The sequence below is a fragment of the Zonotrichia leucophrys genome, chromosome 14 (assembly GCF_028769735.1).
Source record: "Zonotrichia leucophrys gambelii isolate GWCS_2022_RI chromosome 14, RI_Zleu_2.0, whole genome shotgun sequence".
NCBI classification, from domain to species: Eukaryota; Metazoa; Chordata; class Aves; order Passeriformes; family Passerellidae; genus Zonotrichia; species Zonotrichia leucophrys.
Genome location: NC_088184.1, coordinates 11,744,899 through 11,764,058, shown reverse-complemented (window position 1 = coordinate 11,764,058; position 19,160 = coordinate 11,744,899). Strand labels below are relative to the sequence as shown.

Genomic DNA, 19,160 nt, shown 5'->3' with positions numbered 1-19,160 from the left:
AAAAGTTCAAAAGATTTGACATCTGCTGTGAAATTTGTCTTGCATCTTCCATGGACTCGAGGCAGGTATTTGGCACAGAGATTCTTCTGCATAACCTTGCTTGTTGATTTTGTTTGTGTGTGCATTTAGAATCCTTGATGTGCACAGGGAGACAGGCAGGAACTTATCACTTGCTGCTTTTTGGGTGCGTCTTTACCCTCAAGAAGCTGAAGAGAATTAAAAACCATGGGCAGCATCTCTGGGACTGCACTGACAAAAACAATGCATTTGTCCTGCTGTCTTTGAACATGCTAATGCTCACAAATGTTGTTCTTGGAGGTGAAATAATAAGGACAAGTGTAAAAATAATAGTTGCAAGTGAAATATGAGCAATATTTTTGGAGTAAGTTGAGAGAGAGAGATTGTCAGGTGGTCAGAAATTCCAGCTATGTGATTTGTTCCTGTTATCTTTTGCCTTCCCTTCATCACCAAACCAACCCTTTTTTTGTGGATTCAAGTGATTTTATGGGTTTTTTAAACAGCCTAGGGTGGATGTTAAGGACACTGTTAAATAATTGAAAATGACTCCTGAGAGAGGGAAGCAAAGCCAATGGCAGGATCACAGCCCTGATCTTCTGGAGAGGGGAATCTGAGCTGTTCATGAACCTGCCTGGAAGAATTCCATGGAATGTTCTCCTGGAGAGAAGGGGAAACCAGGAGAGCTGGGGAGGACAATATCCTCAGCAGCTTTCAAGCCTCAACTGTTGTGCAAGTTTGAGTCTGCCCAGTGCTGATAATAGACTCCATTGAAAGTGGCATCATCTCCTGCAGCACTGGCTGGTAAGATAAAGGTGTATTTGAGAAAGATTGCACTAAGTCAGGAGTGTGCCAGGTTTATTGAAAGGCACTTTATTAAATAATATAATGGTATTTTCCAAATGGAAGCAGAAGAACCAAATATAGCAACAGATATGTGACTTTACTTAAAAGTTTTAACTTACTTTAGAATAAGAAAAATTGTTCTGATAGTATTTCCTGGCATGTCACAATGGACTTTTTTCCAGAGATGGGACAAATTTAGGAGTGAGTGTTGTGGGTTTAAATACTGCAGTGCAAAAGGGTCTGTTCCCACCTTTTTGTTTTCTTGAAGACTTGATTACAAACTCAAAATTCTGTAATTCTACCTGTGGTGGGTTGGGCATCCTTTGGATTGTCTTTCTGGTAGGTGGAATGCAGTAAAGGTGAAAATTCAAGTAAAGTCCCTTAAAATTGTTCAGAAAGTTCTGTGTGGAAGTGTTGCATGTGGAATTAGGATAATCATCATATTGAGCAGCTTTTTCTGTGGTGTTACATGGGAGGGACTTTTCCCCTCTGTCTTTTGTTTGCCAGGTGTTTCTGTGGTTTTACCATAATCTGTACACTTGGAAGTTGTTCTCGGAAGTAGAAAAGCTGATGATCTGTTTCATTCTCCAAAATGTGGCCGTTTGTTACAATGAAAACAAACCAAAGGGTTTAGTTTGCAACAAAGGAGGTTTTTTTAATAATGTTTCTGTTCTTGACTGAAATCTAGTTTTGTTGAAAATGCAAAGATTGTGGTCAAATATTAAAAGGATGATGAATGTTTCTGTCTCGTACATTTAATCATAATTGTTTTTCAGATGTGTATAATGAATATCTTTCCTAAACAATGTTTTTCTTCTGGTAAACTGATTTTTCCACTTGTTTTAAATGAAGCACGACTTCAGTGCTTCACATTTTGTCTAATGGTGTGAGCATAACATTCTTGATGTCAGTGCAGTTTTGAGGAAAGATTCTGTTGACTTAATATTGCAGAGACAGTGGAGGAAGAGAAAAGAAAGCAATGTCATTTTGTCTGTGAATTAATTTTGCAGTGTCTAATGATACTAAAGGGAAGGTGCTCACTGAGTGGCAGATAGTTAAAATTAGCTTTACTAACTAGTAGGCTATTATAAAGTAAAAATTTCAGTCCTGAAATGTTGAAATTTGAGAAAATTTGTACATGTGTGCTGTTAGCACAAGAACTGGAGATTCAGGTGTAGAGATAAATTCTCTTTTTTGGTGTTGTCTGCTGCTGTGGTTGAGGGGGGAGATTTTTTGCTGTTTTTTTGTCATCCCCATGCTCAGCAGCTTTTGGGAGAACATCTTGTCCTGTTGCTGTGAGCACATCAGGAGGGATGAGGAGATACCTGTTACTCACAGACAGAAGGGGAAGGGACCCGGAACTTTGTTTTCTTTACTTATTCCTCATCAACCCAGCTCAGGCAGAGCTGCTGCAGAATGAGAGCAGCAGTCAGACATGGGTGATGGGAGTGTGAAAGATTGGGAAAGCAGCTATGCTGGAAAAATGATGATTGGACTTGTTGACCTTAAAAAGCAGCTGAAGAAGAGGTGACAATTTGGAACCACAGAATCTAATGAATGAATGGTTTAGAGTTGTTTGGGAGTTGTTTTCCCTGTCTGTGCAAGGCAGCAACAAAGATGTTCAATGGAGCTGAAAGGTGGCAAATTAAAGGCTGATAAAAGAAAATGCATTTTCAAGCGCTGAAAAAAAAAAAGGGATTAATTTCCACCAGAAAACTGGTAAAGTCAGGAGCTTCTCAGTGTTCAGAAAGACAGGATATTTATATGATCAATGAAAGTATCCAGAGGAGTTGTCAATGAGAGGTTGTTTTTCAGGTGTTTTTATTAGATGTCATTTTAATGGAGTTGGGAAGTCAAAGGTGAAGGTGCAACTGGAATATTGGTGAAATACCTGCCTGAAGTGATCTTTGTAGCCATTTCTTAACCATCCAGTTTTGTTCTTCGCCATGTCAGGGTCTCAGGAGGAGCAGGATGCCAGGCACAGAGGGGTTGTGGGCTCCTCTGCCTGCCTGCCCTGAGGTTTGGATGGATTCCCATGGCAAAGCTCTGTGCAGAATCTGCAGTCCTGAGCACTGAGGCACATTTTCCTTTTCAAATGCAGAAAACTCTTTCAGAAGTGCAGGTCACAGGGTTAAATATCCTCTTCATGATGCTCACTTGCTGCCCAGGAGCAAACTCTGAAGGTGACTCCTGGTTAAGCTAATGAGGCACATCCTGTGGGTGTTGGCTGAGCTGTGCTCTGGGTGAGAGAATAAACTGGTCCTGCAAACAGCCAAAGAGGTGATGCAGTTTTCCATCTTTTATAAGACAGAGGTGTTAAAATGATCTCTGATATTTTCAAAGGGTACAAGTTAAAACATGGAACCCTCATCACCTAGGTAATGGGAAACTTATGATGTAAAATTAGTATTTTGACCTCATGCAGGGAAAGCATAGAATTTTAGCTTGGAGTAAAGACTGATCATTGCTTTGCTCTGGGTAAATCACTGGGTGTGATTAAATAATCTGGCCCCCAGTATTATTGTTAGGAACATGGTTATGGTGTGAAGTCACCCTTTATGGTTCTTATTATTTCAAGAAGAATATATTTGGATATTCTTTTGCTTTATACGTGGTTTATGTGATATGGAAGGTGAACCCTGGGCCAAATTTCAGTCTCAGTTCAGTCTTCTCTCCCTGGTGTCCTCTCTTCTGGGCTGCAAGGGCCAAGAGCTGAGTCCCCTCTGCCCTGAGAATCCTTTATATTAATGCAGATATGCTATGGCTGACCTGGGAGATAACTTGATGTAAAATTTGTGAAACTCTTATTGGAATCACTGATTTTTATACCCTGGAGGCAGTAAAGGGAATGTTTTATGAATTAAGTAATAAATATCTTCTAATAGTAATTAATTATTAGAAGTAATTAAATTATTAAGAAGTAATTAATATCTTCTAATAAAGCAGTCAGGTGATGTATATTCTGAGGCATCACCTAAAATCCCTTTTTCTTTGCCTTGTTCAAAACGCCACAGCTGGCATATTTCTGGAGTTGTTGGCACATCATGAGGGGATCAAGGAATTACTTTAGAGTTCAATGGAATGTGCTGTGTTGGATTGGATGAACTCATGTCTGGGGTTTTTGGGTTTTTTTTTGGTTTTTTGGTGAGAGCTTTGCCCTCCTGCTTCAGTTCTGTCTTAGCCTGAATGCCCAGGGAGCAGAGCCCAGGTGATGGGGCCATTCCTCCTCCTTTGTTCTTGCAGAGATAACTGCACTGGCTTCGAGCACAGTTCAGTTTACTTTCCTCCCAAGTTAATGATATTTAAGTGGTTAAAACTGTAGGAAACTGTCTGTTAAGAGCTTTAGAGGCCAATTTCTGGGTTACTTAGTAGACAGGAGGAAAAAGAAGTCTGAGCTTAAGGAATGAACATGGGGGTGAAATTTTATACCCTAGCAGCATAAAAATTTTGTGTACCATCACAGAAACTTTCTTTTTTTCTTACTTTTAGTTCTGTTTTTTTTTTTGTTGGTTTTTTTTTTGTTTGTTTTTTGTTTTTGGTTTTTTGTTTTTTTGTTTTTTTTTCCAATAGGTGAGTAGCATTAGTTTTGTATTGCCAGAGAGGATGAATCCATTCCCTTGTCAGCTGTATGCTTTCCCTCTGGCAGTGATGGCAATCTAGTGGCTAGATTGAAGAAGGTATGTTCAGGGTTTTTGGGTGGCTTTTTAAAAATAAATTACTGTTTTTCACATGTGAACCATGCACATGGTGTTAGATACTGGTGTCAGATAGGGAGTGACCCTGTGCTGAGGCAGGTGAATAAGGCAGCTTCACACACAAGATTGCCACTGATAAAGCAGTGGGACTGTGAGAAATGATAGGAAAAAGAGGGGTTTTTTGGGATGAAGAGATGCCAAACACACTGAGACAGAAAAGCAGGCTCACTCTGGAGACAGGCAGCAGTGAGTGTTCCAGTAGAGGGGAGCTAAACTAAGAAAAAGCCATACAATTATTCCACAGCAGCAGGAGGCTAAGAAACATAACTAAACATGTTAAACTCACTGTGAAGCAAGAGGACCCCAGGGGTATTTTAGTCAGATAATATTTAATTTGTTGCAGTGTCAGTTGTATGATTGCTTGTCAGCTGGCATATGGATGTGCTATAAGCAAAACGGGGCTTTCAGAGACCATGCACAATTTTCCAGAAGATAGTAAAGCAGGAGATTTATCAGAGACGGATTAAAAGAGTTACAGTGGATTTATTTGCTCTGGTCCATTGCCAGGATATAAGGCAAGCTGAGCTCTCTGCAGAGAAGTGTTGGAGGAGAGGGACAGGAGCTAGAAAGGGAGGACTGTAAATCAGGAGGAAAACCCACAGAATACAAGAGCACGTGAGATGTACACAGGTATTTGTAGGAGTTTTAAGGCTGCCAGCTGAACGTTGGCCAGAAGAGCAATTGGATTGTAGAGTTGCTCCAAAATTTAAGAATGGGTGGTTGAGAAGCTAGGAGTGGCTCTGAATGCCTTGTTCTGGCACCTGAAATGAGGCTTTGATCATCTCTCCCCTGCTCTCTGCCTGATTGTGCTCTCTTCCCACCACAGTTTCCCTGAGTTGTTGCTTTCTCCAGACTTCCAGCCTTGAGAGGAAAGTTGCTTTTCAGCCTGAATGATAACCTGACTCTCCTAGCAAGAAAATGGCTCTGAGAGTGTTAGAAAACAGATGAAAGCCATCCTTTGCAGAGAGATGCTGGCACGCACAAGGATTCCTGGTTTGATGTGTGCCTGTGGTTATGTACACCAGCTTTTCTGACCTCTCCCCACCTGCTCTGTTAGGTGTGGATGGAGCTACTTGGACTTCAAAAGAAGGAATATTTTATTTTTCTTGGAGAAGCCTTAGTTGTATGGCACAGCACATCTGCAAGGCTTCTTTAGAGGTTAAATCCATCTTTAGATTCCTGCAGTGGCTTTATATTGGCTTGAGGGGCAAAAACACCAGCAGAGTGTTGATATATAGACAGTCACATCTGAGAATTAAGGATACTTTAAAAAATGTTTCCTAATGGTCTTGTCAGGGCAAGGATAGTGAAATCTGCTGGATGTTTTTATTTTTATGAAGTTAACAGGGTTTTTTTTGTAAATGGTGTTTTAATTGAGGTCTTGAGTAGAAAGTCAATGGTGTGTGCATACATATGTGTCTGCAGTCAGTTCTGATTTGCAAAGTAATGTGAAAATAGGTCAGCCACAGAGAGAAGTGTTGGGAAATGGCTGCAGCTGAGAAGGAAGCTATTTGTAGGCTTGGGAGTAGAAAATTTTGGTTTAAAGATGATTTGTACAGAAGATAAGAGTGGTAAGAAAAAGGCGAACCATTTGCCTTCTGGTCACCATAGCTGCTGCTGAAGGCAAGGAGGGGTTGAGAAGTTTTTGGCAATTTAACTTTTGCTGGCTTTGTTTGGCTGAGAGCTCTTGGGGTTTTTGCTCCAGAAGAGTCCATTAGCTCCTGTGCTAATTAGCAGTGCTGCAAGAGGGAGCTGAGGGATAAGAGCAGAGTCTGACCCAATGTGTCTTTAGCCCCAGCTGTGCCTGCAGGGCTGGTGCTTCCTGGGCCTTGCTGTTGCTTGATTATTCCTTTTTCCCCTACACTTTCCATAAAACAACAGAATTTGAACATAGAAGAAGTTACTTTACTTGCTTTACTTCCAAAGTAAGGTTTAACAGCCCTCAGACTGGGGCAGAACCTGTTAATTGTCAGCATCCCTGTTCCCATTCCCTGGTTAATGGATTTTTAGGGCACAGGGTGTATCCTGGTGAACCTGGAGAGGGCTGCACGTGTTTCCCATCAGGAGGGCACAAACAGGCAGTCCTGGAAGGGGCAGATTCCCACTGATGTGCAGCTTGTTGGCTCTGCTGGCACTCAGGGCTCTGTGCTTTGTTTCCATGAGCTTCATCACCCTGGTACAAACTCATTCCTCTGAATTACAGAGATGTTGTTGAATTGTAATTCTCCTCTTTGATAAACACATCACTGCAGTTAAGATTTATCACATTTATTATTTGCCTTTATTCAGTAGACAATTTACCTGTCAAAGAAGGAAATTAGACTGTTTTCATATTATTCATATTAAGGCTCAGTTGATTGTTTCTTGTCCTTAATTCTTCTCTAGCTGTTTGCAATTTGATTGTTAATGTTTTTTTCAAGTATTTTATGAGATACCGAAATATTGAAGTGATTTATAATTGCCAGAATCTGTATCCTCTCATCCATCCTTCTCTTAAAAGTTGGATCTGTCTGTCCTGTTTCCAGTTGCTTTCTTAACATTTGTAAGTTCCTCACAAAAGGAGGTTGCTCATGGACCAGAGATTAATGTGAATAATTTTATCAAGTAACCTAAGAATATATTTTGTCAGTAGGTCCTGACACATTCTAATAAATTTAAGTTTTCTTCAGTTATTTCTAACCATATTTTGGTTTATATTCCTGTGCCTCTCACTAATTTTACTGATGTTAAACATCTGGTCAAGCCCCACTTGCCATCTCCCTTCTTCCATATATTAGTTTAAAGCCAGAAAGCCCAGACCTCTGTTGCACAGTTGCCTCTCTCTTTTATTTGTGTTTTTACAAGAAATAGTTAGCTAAATTATACCTGATTGCAAATAGCATCTGTTTGATGTTGAAGCTCCATATCTTTCTTCAGTCTTGAAATTTTCCCTTATTACAACTAATTTGGATTTAGGAGTCTGAAGATGAAGAGGAGGGGGAAGAAATCTTGCCACTGATTTCTGATAATGAAGCAGCCTGTTAACATTCCTCAGAAATTATCATTAATTAAACAAAAAGCTGATGTAATACTTGGGAATATTTCTGTACCATCAAAAAAGCACCAAGTGGGAAAGGAAGCATTCTACAAAATATCATTCTGGTTCCACTGTAGAGAGTCTTTCTCCTCTGCCAGGCTCTAACCTGTGCACAAGTGAGAGAGCAAGAGAGCTGTGCCATTGGGTTGTGGATTAATAGTCAGGGTTCACTCGTGTGGAAATAAAGCAGATTTTACTGTGACTACAATGTGTCATTAAAAAGCCATTATTGGAACTGACCAGCACAATTCCTGCTCTCTCATTGCTAATGACAAAGCAATCTGTTCTTTAAAAAACAACAACCCTGTATTTTCCTGCAGAGAATGGTGCAGGGGACTCACCAGAACAGGAGAGGGGTGAAGAGAGGCAGTTGAAAGATTTATTGATCAATAAACCAGACAATTACAGCTTGTTTATAAAAGGAAAAAAATAAAAAAGCCACCTCGAACCTCAGGCCTGCGAGCAACCCTGAGACTCTAATAATGATAACTCTGGCATCCAGCTTGAAACCATAAAAGTCAATAGGAAGATATAGGATTTCAATAAAATTATGACACTAGATAAACTTTACCCCAGGAACACATTTTCCCTGGGTGTGTGACTGACTTGAGCTAGATTTGTAACTTTAATTTCTTTCTTATTGATTTTTCTTTTCTTCAAGTAATTAGAAAGTCTGTGGTGAATGGGGGGTGTGTGTTTGAAGAGGGGCTAAGGAGCAGCAGCAGAGGAAGAGCCTGAACTCATATGTATGTATATAGGGTCAGACACCTTTTTATGGGTTTTTTTTGGCTATGTTTTACTCTTCAGTTGCTTCCCACACCCAGGCAGGAGTGGCTCTGATGCTCCTCAGTGTGCAGGTGCCTGTGGTTGCAGTGATGATGATGATGGTGCTTATGTGAACCCTTCTTAGTTCTTTCCCTAAAATTAACCCAAAAGTCCTGGAGGACCCCACCTCTATTCCTGCTGTTTCTAAACCTCTCTGGAGTGTGAAAGCTGCAGAAAGGGGCTTACTCTGAGCTTCAAGCTGCTTGTCAGCCAGGTCAAATTTTGGTTTTACACAGAGGGAGTAAAGGAGCTGGTGGGAGGACTGGGGAGAAGCTTCATCTTAGAGGTGCCATCCTTTTCTTTCCCATAGCACATTTTCAAGGGATTAGCTCTAGTTTCTGGTTAAAATCATAAAATGTGTTTTCTTCTTAGTTACTTATGCAGTAGTGGGAGGAATATTTATTTGATGAATGGGCTGGTGCTGGCAGAAGGAAGGGAAACTGTTCAACCTTTGAAAAAAATCACTATCCTTCCTCTTTTTCAAACTTACATCTCCTCAAACACAGCTGCAAGCTGCAGCGCCAGGGTTTGCTGTAGGGCATTAATTTCCTAGGTTTGTAATGAACATCAAAATTATTATTCTGCATTTAGGGCATGTTTGGAATGAGCTACATTTCTGTTCAATTGTTGATTTAAAGCTGGTCAAGGTAAAGATCACCTGGAATTGTGCCAGGGTAGGGCCATGGTGAGTTAGCAGAGATTTCCCCTGTGCTGGGGAAATTTTAGAAATTCCCAGAGGAACTGCTTTTTAGTAATTCTGATGAATCCTCTCCAGATAGGAAGCAGCCAAGCAGCTGTATTAGAATAAGGTTAGAAAGGGCATCTGAAAGTGCCTGGGGAGGATTTTGATGGGTTGTGAAGAATGAGGAAATACTGCAGTAATTACTAAATTAGGATTACATTTTAGAGAATCTTTTTAGACAGAGGACTTCTCAACAAGAACTTCTGTTTCCTGCCAAACTAACAAGATCTTTAGGAGGGAGGGAAAAGCTTTTAGTAAGTGCTCTTGATGGGGAGAAATTTAAAAAATGGAGCTGGGGACCACTTGGAAGCTGAGCATTGATTTCACTAACAGTATTAATATTTAGAAATAATTAAAGAGGCTAAGTAAACTCCAGGATCAAGTGTTTAATTGTGCCACCTTTTCGTTCAGCTTTTCAGAATTTTTTTTTTCCAATACAGCTTGTGCTGTGTTTACCATGTGTGATTTTTTTTTTTCTTGACAAGTTTACTCTTTATTTTAGAGAGATGCTTTGAAGGGCAAGGGCTGTGGTTGATTTTAGGGGAAGGACAGCCTGTGGGGTTGGTCATGCTCCCATGTAGTTCTCCCATGCTCACATGAAAGCTGTATTTTGTCCTCCTTGTACTCAGCAGCCCAGGAGGTGCTGGGGTCTTGATGGGGGTGACTCAAATGAGCTCATATTCAGCAGTTAATTAATTGGAAGCCAAGTGCGATGGGAGGTGCCAGGGGTCCTGTTTGCTTTTGAAAAAACACCAAGGATTTTGGGACTCTCAACAGAGAGAACATAGCAGTGGTGAGTTATCACATGGATAAAAGATGCTCAGGAGGAAATTAGGGCAGCAGAGCAGCTCAGAGTGAGAGAAGGAGAGAGGATGCTGTAATTGCAAATCTAATTGCAACAACATGCAAAGCTCAAACCAATACCTTCACTAAATGCTGTCATTATGTTCTCTTCTGTGCTCTAGAAAGTGATTTGGCTGTAAGTGGGGAATGGAATTTATCTTCCAAGCAAAAGCAGTTTGCTTTATGGAGAATGCATTGGGTAATGTCTGTGGGTACTGGAGGGGGAAGAGGAGGGTGGAGAGATCCTCTCCTGCTGCCTCTCTGCTTAGCGAGTTCATTGCAAGGCAGATGTGACTGCATTTGGGTTTTCTTCTTCTTTTTCAGTAATGTGGAGGTATTTCCTTTCACATGTCCATCAGATGAACAGTTCTAAACTATGGCAAAACTATTTCCCTGGAAAAATATTTATTTTCACTCAAACCTGGGCTAGGAACTGGTAATAGCTGCTGGTACTATTTATGTTGAAACCTGTTTTTCTTTATAATTTTATTAACTCTGTTCCTGTAGCCCCAGGCTGTCCTTCAGTCTTGGGGTCCTTTTACCTGCGGACCAGCCCAACTGTCTTGGCTGACCTTTCAGTCCATGATGTGTTCTGAGCACACTGTACCTCTGGCAGTGCCCCCAGTCGTGTTGTCACACCTTGAATTTGAATGTTCCTTCCCTTCCCACATGGACACTTGCTACCCACATTCTGTCTTTGACCTTTAGATTTGGAAGGAGGAGATAACCTTTGTATCCAGGCTGAGCTGGGTGGTTAGTGGTCATGTGAAATTCAGCCTTTTGCATTTAGGGGTGTGGGGAAAAGGACCTTTTTTCCTGCCCCAACAATTCCTGATTTGCCCAAGTGAAGCTTTTCAGTGCAGCTGAGCTGGGTTTATGAAGGGCTGGATGTGAACTGCACAGCTTGTACAGCCCAGTGATCTTCTGATATTCCTTTGTCTGTGATGACAGAATTCCCAGCAAGGAGCTGGTTTGTCCAGGCTGCTCCTGCATTTGTGTAGCAGGGGAGGCAGCAAACTTTAGCAGTGAAAGGTGGGCAGCACTGCTCAGTTTTCCTCAGAGTTTTGGCTCTTTGGGTTTATTCCAAGGGCCTGTGCTGCTTTGACCCTGTTCTGTAGCCTCATAAGCATCAAGGTTCTTCCATGCAGTCAAGAGATGAAACTTCAACCAGCTGCTAATCCCTGTGTGCACACTGCAGTGCACACCTCCTTCTTCAAATTCTCCTTTTGGCCTCATTCTTCTCCTCCATCAGTGCCTGGGAAGGAGGCATGAGGTGCTTCTGAAGCTGGGAATGCATTTGGAATATTTCATCCAGCAGCCCACACAAAAAGTTTTACGTTTAGTTCAGAGCCCAAGCCTTGTAGTTGGGGAGCTGCTGTCAGGGAGGGGAGAAGGATCCTTCTGTTTGTCTTTCTCTGCAAATGCCTGGTTATAATTGCCACTAGATAGAGAAGTGAGCCAAACACTGCCTGCCAGACATTAACCTCTGAAAAAATGTTTGTTACAAGCACTGAGTGTGTTGCAGCATCTAACAAGTGATAAGTCACATACCATTTTGAGGATATTTGCTCTCAGCCACTTTGTTCGATGTCAAGTCTGTTTCATTTCTGTTGTGACAATTCTGTTCGTTCTTTGCTGAGGCTCTGGCAGGAAAAATGTCAAGTACAACACTAAATATTTTGCTGAGGAAACCCATTCAGCCATGTTGAATTAGAAGAGTGTCTCCAGGAAGAAGGCAGGCTCTGTTTTCAGTTGCCATCTGCTTGTTAGAGTGTCTGCATGTTGCTTTCCTGCAAAGGATGTGGGGTTTTATAGACACAAGAAAGTCTTAATTTTTCACTTTTCACAGCAGCAACATTTATTTTATTAGAACTGGGTGTTCATCTGTGCCTTGATGCTGATATGAAGACGACGAGCCTGCATCCATCAGAGTTGAGTTGCTGCATAAAAGAGCAAAGTGGGTAAAGATGCAGAAGGCTCTTGGAGAACACTCTGGGGCTTTATCCTTAAAAGTTTTTGCTGTTGTTCCTGGCAGGGTATGTGGTCTGGGCCTTTATCCCATGTGGGAAATGGATTTGTAGAGAGTTCTCTGGGCCCACACTATGCATCTGTATGCAAACTTGGAGATAAGAAATGCTGACTTAGAAATGCCGTGGAATAGGACAGGTATTGTTGAGAGAGAAATGGAGCTAGAAATAAGTTTCAAGGGATGGCCTTGCGAATAAGACTAGATACTTTGGAGAAGTAGAACTATAAAAAATGCATTGTAGTAGGACCCACAGGGGGTAGTTTTAGATGATTGGGCTTTAAGGCATCTACAGCATGCTGTGGCAAAAAGCTGACAGGCCAAGAAAAGCTTATATAGTGTATTGTAATTAGGAAATAGCTGATTTCTGATTGTGATGGTGTGAATTATAACATCTGTATTGTCTCATCCTTCTCATATGACTGAAAATGGAGTTGTCCCTCTGTTCTTCTAAGTTCTTGTAAGCCTTCTGATGTTTACATTCTTATAACAAACTTTCTCATGCGCTTTTCTCTAAATAATTATTGTTTTACATTCTTTTCTGGAGGAGGAGAAATTTCATGGACTGTTGGTTTGTCCAGTGTCATTGGAGAGGTGGCACTGTCATCCTCCAATCCACTGTCACTTTTGAAAACCTATAAATGTTGGAGTCAGAAATTAAACTGCCATTTTTGCCTTGGAGATTCCGGTGTCCACGCTGTTTTATTTTGTGCTGTATAGCGATATGGAATGAAAGTTTTTAAACACCTCTCAGTTGCCCCATCTCTGGGTCAGAAAAGGGAATTGTCCAACAATCCCTGAGCATTTTGCTGTTGTTCCCGCAGGAGCGCGATGGGATGCGGGCGATCCTGGAGTCCTACGACAGCGAGCTGACCCCGGCGGAGCACTCGCCGCAGCTGAGCCGCCGCATGCGCGAGGCCGAGGACATGGTGCAGAAGCTGCACGCTCACAACACCGAGATGGAGGTAATAAAGCAGCATCCTGCTCTAAGCCCAGGGGTGCAGGAGTTGAGACCTCTAAGACTGAGTTGCCTGGTGATGGGATCTGCTCTCGCCGGAGCCAGATTTGCGGCGTTCGTGCTCCGAAATTCTGGGATCAATAAGAGGCACGAGTTATTGCTCTGCAGCTGAGGCTGGCAGGAGCCAAGAATAATCATTTTGGGGTGTGCTGAGTGTGCTGTGCTGCTCTGCGTGGCTGGAGGGGCAACCACTCCCTGTGGTGAAAGGGTTGTGAAGGGGTAGCAGGTGTGGGGTCTTCTCTGTAGTGTAGTGGAAGAGATTCACTCTTGATTCACATCACATGTGTAATCAAGGCTCTGCTGTACACAATGTGAGCAACTTGTGTTTGCAACAGCTTTACTTAAGGGTTGAAGAAGTAAAGTACATGTCTGCTGCAAATTTTTCACTTCTTGGCATTGAGCCTGAAAAACCCTATAATACTGGCCACTATTAAGTGCTTTTTACTAGGATTTCTCTGAGAAAGAAAAAATTCTGTCCAAAGATAGAAGTATTTCTGAAAGGAATTCTTACATTCTCCTTAGTTCTCTTTTTGAAGTTTTGGATTCTGAAATGTGACTGTGGTTGAGCTGAAGTTAACCTGTGCTGACCAAATTGTTCCTTTGTTCTGTTGTGCTTAGTGGAATGGGCTTGGTGGTCATGAGTTGAAATATTTGGAATATATCTGTGATCTTAGAGCTTGGCAGTTTTATTACATCAGGCTTTACAGTAGTCATAAGTATGTGAGTTTTTCTTCGTGTCTAATTCCATCATCATGTAGATTTAGGTGTTATAACTCAAGTGGAGTAGAATGGTAGAAATTGCTGCTTGAGTTCATGTACAAGTCACAGAGTGACACAGAGAACTGTCTCACTCTGTACAAAACTCTGTTTCTGGAATCTTTAAAAATGCTCTTTCCTTGTGTTGGGAGATGGGGACTTATTTCAGACAGTAGTGGCTCCAGTGATCTTTAAATCCTTAGAACAGCACAACGTGGTGTAGATCAGTGTCCTGGTGTGGATCCATTTCATTGAAAATGAATTCTGCAAAGTTTTGGGCAAGCTGATAGAGAAGTTAGCTGTAACACCAGATAAAAAGGAAATTTGCCTGAATTCATCTGCCTCAGAATGTTTCTCTGTTTTGTCTTTTGAACACTGTATTGCTTCCCAGCAGACAGAGCAGGATTCAATGATGCTGACATAAAGGGATACGTGGCTATTTTATCCTGCTTCCTTAGTTGTTCCCAACAGTGGCAGGGAGATTTTCTGAATTGTTTTCTTGAATGTTTCAGGTGTGCTGTGTTGTCTTCAGGCAAGAGCAAATTATCTTTTCTTCTTCAGATGAAAGCATAGAATAGTGTGGGAACTATTTGGTTCTACCCCTTTAATTATTTATAGGGAACAAATTCTAAGTTTATTTTCATGGATATGGATTAAGGGGTACATGGAAAATTTCAAAAAGGAGATGTGTTCTCTGGAGGTTTGTTGTGTCTGATGTCAACCTCTAAGACTTTGCTAGAAGCAGGATTCAAAGACCTGATATTTTCCTCCCAAAGTACAATTTTGCACTTCAGCTTGATTGTGTTTGCCTTTCTGACTGCAGTGTTGGCTGCTGAATCCCATCTGTTTCGAAATTTTGGGGAAAAGTGTTTTGTTCCAGTAAAAACTTGAAAACTGGAAAGAGAAATCGAGGTACAGGCAGGACCCCTGGTGCTTCATCATCAGGAGCAGCAGCTGTAATCAGCTGCCAGTAGATCAAAGCTGCTGAGATGGTCGATGGCAGCTATTAATAACTCCTGACTTGATGCTCTGCACCCTCCCAGCTCTGCTGAGCCTCCCCATGAGGTTTGGAAATGTTGACACCTGCATGACTCAGCTCACAAACAGAGCAGACTGCTGGGATGAGGCACCTTGGAGCCTGTGGTGTTTGGGATGTGGGAGAAGCAGCCTCTGTAGGGGATGAGGAGGGAAGGAAAAGGGAGCTTGAGCATGTTTAAATCAGTGTGGGAGAAGGGTTGGAGCACCCTGGGAGCCTCTGGTGTGGATGGGCTGGGGAGGAGCACGGGAGAGCCAGGAGTGCTCACTGGGAGCATCCAGCAAAGCAAGCAGGGCACAGCTGCTCCAGACAGACTGCAGAGAGGGGCAGTGATGGGTTTGAGCTGAAAAGGCCTGGCTGACACTTTTTGGAAGGCTGGTACGGCTCAAGTGTGGAAAACAGTCGAGATCACCAGTTAGCAGGGATGTACTGCTGTGGGTGCCCACAGCGATGCCCACAGAGGGGTCTCTGGCACCCAGCAGACAGATGGACACAGCCCCTGTGTGCTCCATCTCTGCTGGGGAGACTCCAGGCATTGCTGTGGTCCAGGGGCTTCTGGTGTTTAACAAGGCCCTAGAACACTCTGAGGCCTCCATTCCATCCTCCTCCATTCCATTTTGTGGGTTCTGCCCTTCAGCTTTGTTCATAAATCTTAACATTTGCACTATGAACCGTGACTTTCTATCACAATGTTTCCCTTTTGACTTTTTAAAAATATTTGCTGCAGAGTACTTAATTTAGCAAAATCTTTCTGTGCTCCCTAGAAGAGAAACCCTTATTAGTTTATTTTTTCTTGTTTATCCTGCCTGCCTAAATCTGTTACCAGAAACACCACTTCTGAAAAAACAGAGGAGGAAAAAGGGATGTTCTTAGCAAGGTTTTTTCCCTTAATCTGGAAAGGGAGATTTCCCCATCCATTTCAGCAGCAATCAGGAAGCTGTGGTGAAGATGGAGTGATAGAGATAATACAGTTAAAAAGAGGAAGAAGCTGTGAGGGGCTGGGAAGATTTTGGGCTGAGGCAAGAGCTTTTAACTCATTAAGGAGATGAGGTCTCTGGTAGGTCCTTTGCTGGGAAGCTGCTAGAAAGAGCAGAGGGAATGTGAGAAGAACTGCCCCCAGCCCAATCTCCTCCTCCACAGGGCTCCTGAGGCTGGGGGGTTCAAGGAATTATTTTACAAAGTGTTGAATGTAAAGCACAGAGAGATGCAAAGAAAAATGTCATCTGAAATGGTGGCTGGAAAAGCAAGCAGGCTGTGTCAGCCCATTTCACGTGGTTAATGAAGTGTCACTCACCATCTTTTTAAAAGTGTGTTTTGGAACTGGAGAAGGAATGAGTTTGTCCCTGGCCAGCCTGTTACAAATAGTTTAACCAGAAATGTAACTGTATTTCTATGGCAGAGTGAATTTCTGTTTTGATACTGGTCATATTAATAGCTTTCTTGACAATCATGGTTTACTTTTACCACCTTAGCTCTCATTGCTTTTAATTTCAAGCTAAATATGACAAAACAAAAAGCTTCTGTGTATGCAGCAGCCACTGTGAAAAAGCTTTGATGTGGAGTTTAGTGTTTGAAAAGTTAAATCCAGCTGCACAAAAGGGAGATAATCATAAATATAACTGCATTAATAGTGATTTTATTACAACACTCCTGGCTCCATATGAAACTTTAATGAAGAGAGATTTGCAGGGAAGACTCACGCTGACACCTTCAATGGTCTCCAGCATCTTTTACACTGAGAGATTTCCCCTGTCTGTGAGCACCATATGCACTCTAATCAGTTAATTGTGAGTCTGACAGTTTCAGCACATGAAATGCCATATGTTCTCTGGTTTTATTCCATCACAGGCATTACTGGTCACCTCAAAACTCATTGAGGCCAAATATTGTCACATTAGCTGCCCCTGATAACTGCAGTGAATCTGCTGCTGGTGAAACCTGGACCTTGCTGATTTTGTGGTGTTAAATCATCAATCTGCTCCTTTCCAAGGGGGTTTACTCAGCAGCCACCCCAGTGCTTAAAGTGCTTAAATTTTACAGTGAATGCATTAAAATGTTAATTTGAGCATCTAACAGTTCTTCCTTGTCTTTCACCCAGCTTCCCCCATCAGCACTTCTCCAGTTTTTTTTGCCTTTTTTTTTTCTTCCCTTTGATCCACACTTTGTGTTTATCTTGCTCCTTTGCCACATTTTCTCTCCCCCTCAAAGGTAGATTGCTCCTTTACACAGCAGAAGGGGCTTCTGTGGTGATGGGAACTTTACAGAGACATTTCCTCCCACCTGTGCAAGGTACAGAGGAGTTTGTTTTAATTTTCAGCTCTCTCCTGCCTACTTTCTCTACCTTTCTGCTGCCATCCAACCTTTTTTTGCTCAGTGACAACTTTTTGGAGGCAGTGAGATGATTACTGTGCTCACTGTGGATGTCCATAAGGAGCAAACTGGAATCACCAGAGCTTTCCTGCCACTCCAGAATGGCATATGTTGCACTTGCCCAGACTTCTGCTGTCACTGTAGCATCTCATCTGTGGCTCGTGGGAGAAAGCAGGCTCTCTCTGGAGATGGTGCTGAGATGCTCCACGCATCAGCTGCCACTGATTGCTGAACAGTCACAGGGCTGAACATCATCTTCTGACAAAGCAAACACCTTGTTGAAATAGCACTTTGAACCCAAAGCTTTGGCATCTCTTGGCAGACTCGAGCCTTCCCAGGAACCACTGAGGTTCTCAGCATTTGTTTTTCTTTGCCAAAGGAGAGCAAAGAGCACTGTGTGCTCTGGCAGTTCTGCAGAATGGATTAGCTTGGTTCTCTGTTCTTTCATCTTCCCTCAGACCTGAGTGACCTTATTGAGTCATTGAGTCATTTGTTTCCTCCCCTCCCTTTTACACCTGCCAGTGGCTGTGTTTTGGGAGAACACCTGGCAAATAATCATCATATAAATGAGGAAGTCAAGTCACCAAGAAGTTTAATGATTTGTTAAAGGTGACAGTCCCTGCCCTGTGGAAGGACAGTGACTCTTAAAACTAATTGATGCTGCAGCAGATCCTGTCTCTGTGTATCTGAGACTTTTTGTTTGGTCAAATTAGATTTTAAAACTCAGTTGCTCCTAATTTTTTTGAGGAGATTCCTCATTTTGGATCGGTCCTAAAAGTCAGTAATTGATCAAGAGAAGCAGTCCGTGGCACTTCCTTACACTGGAGATATTCTGCAAAACCAGCATTGTTTTCACTACAGGGAGATTGCTGCAGCTATTTTTGGTGTATGGATGCTCTGAGAGTTTAAGAATGGCTTTAAGTCAGCAGTTTCCAGGGACCACAGCTAACTGGAAGCAACCTCCATCATTCTCAGGAATGAGAATGTCCTGTCACCAACTTGCATGGGGTGAATCATTAACTGAGACAACTTCTCCAGCCTGTGAAAAGCAGCCTTGTGGACAAGCCCCCAGAAAAATACCCCCAGGTGAAACACACCAGCAGCCTCAAGGACACTTCTACCTCTTGGCTGCACATTGAAGTGCAGGGGACAGAAAAACATTTTCCAGCATTTTCCAGCTCTGCAGCTCTTGTGTTCTTCAAGTGCAGTAAGGACAGGGATAGACAATTGTCATTGCTGTCACCTCTTGCTGAAAGTCACACTCCTGGTGCAGAAGCAGTCAGTGGCACTCTGCCCCTTGTTCTCTTGCTGGGTCACATCTTGACTCTGTCATGTGAAGATGTGCAGCAATGATAAATGTAACCAGTCAGCTGTGTTAGCAGTGCAGGGAGCTCAGGGTGGGCTCTGGCTGTCTGAGTGCTTCAAGCCTGCAGGGAGCACACCCAGCCTAGCTGAGACTGTGCTGATATCATTGTCCTGCTGTCCAGGTTTGATCTCAGAGGATGTGGGAATGCTCCTGTACTCAGGCTCTAAGTGCTCACTTCAGCCCTGGCAGATTGGTAGGTGCCAGGAACAGAAAGATCTTCCCTTCTTCCCAACAATGCTCCAATTAAAATGTTCTTGATATGAACAAATCCTCCCGTAGCCTCTTCTGGTCATGTTGTGAATAACCAAGCACAAAAGAGGCTTGACCCAAGGAATTTGGATTAGCATCAGATGTCCCTCCCTGGCTGTAGGAAACATGAGAAACAGATGAACAGTGTCTAAATTCCTAGAGAATATTTAAAATTGGGCTCTTTCTTACTGTATTGGAGAGAGCCGATAACTGAGGTGCAGTTATGAGTCACATTTG

The 19,160-nt window shown here is 42.4% G+C and overlaps 1 protein-coding gene across 11 annotated transcripts in view; it reads left to right on the top strand.

Moving 5' to 3' along the window:
* Positions 1-19,160, top strand: part of MAD1L1 (mitotic arrest deficient 1 like 1) — a 346,130-nt gene that overhangs the window by 127,886 nt on the left and 199,084 nt on the right. For all 11 annotated transcript variants that reach the window (XM_064726015.1, XM_064726016.1, XM_064726014.1 and 8 more), the window contains one exon: positions 12,953-13,093. In XM_064726015.1, coding sequence (XP_064582085.1) covers positions 12,953-13,093 — 141 coding nt within the window. The remainder of the gene's footprint in view (positions 1-12,952; positions 13,094-19,160) is intronic.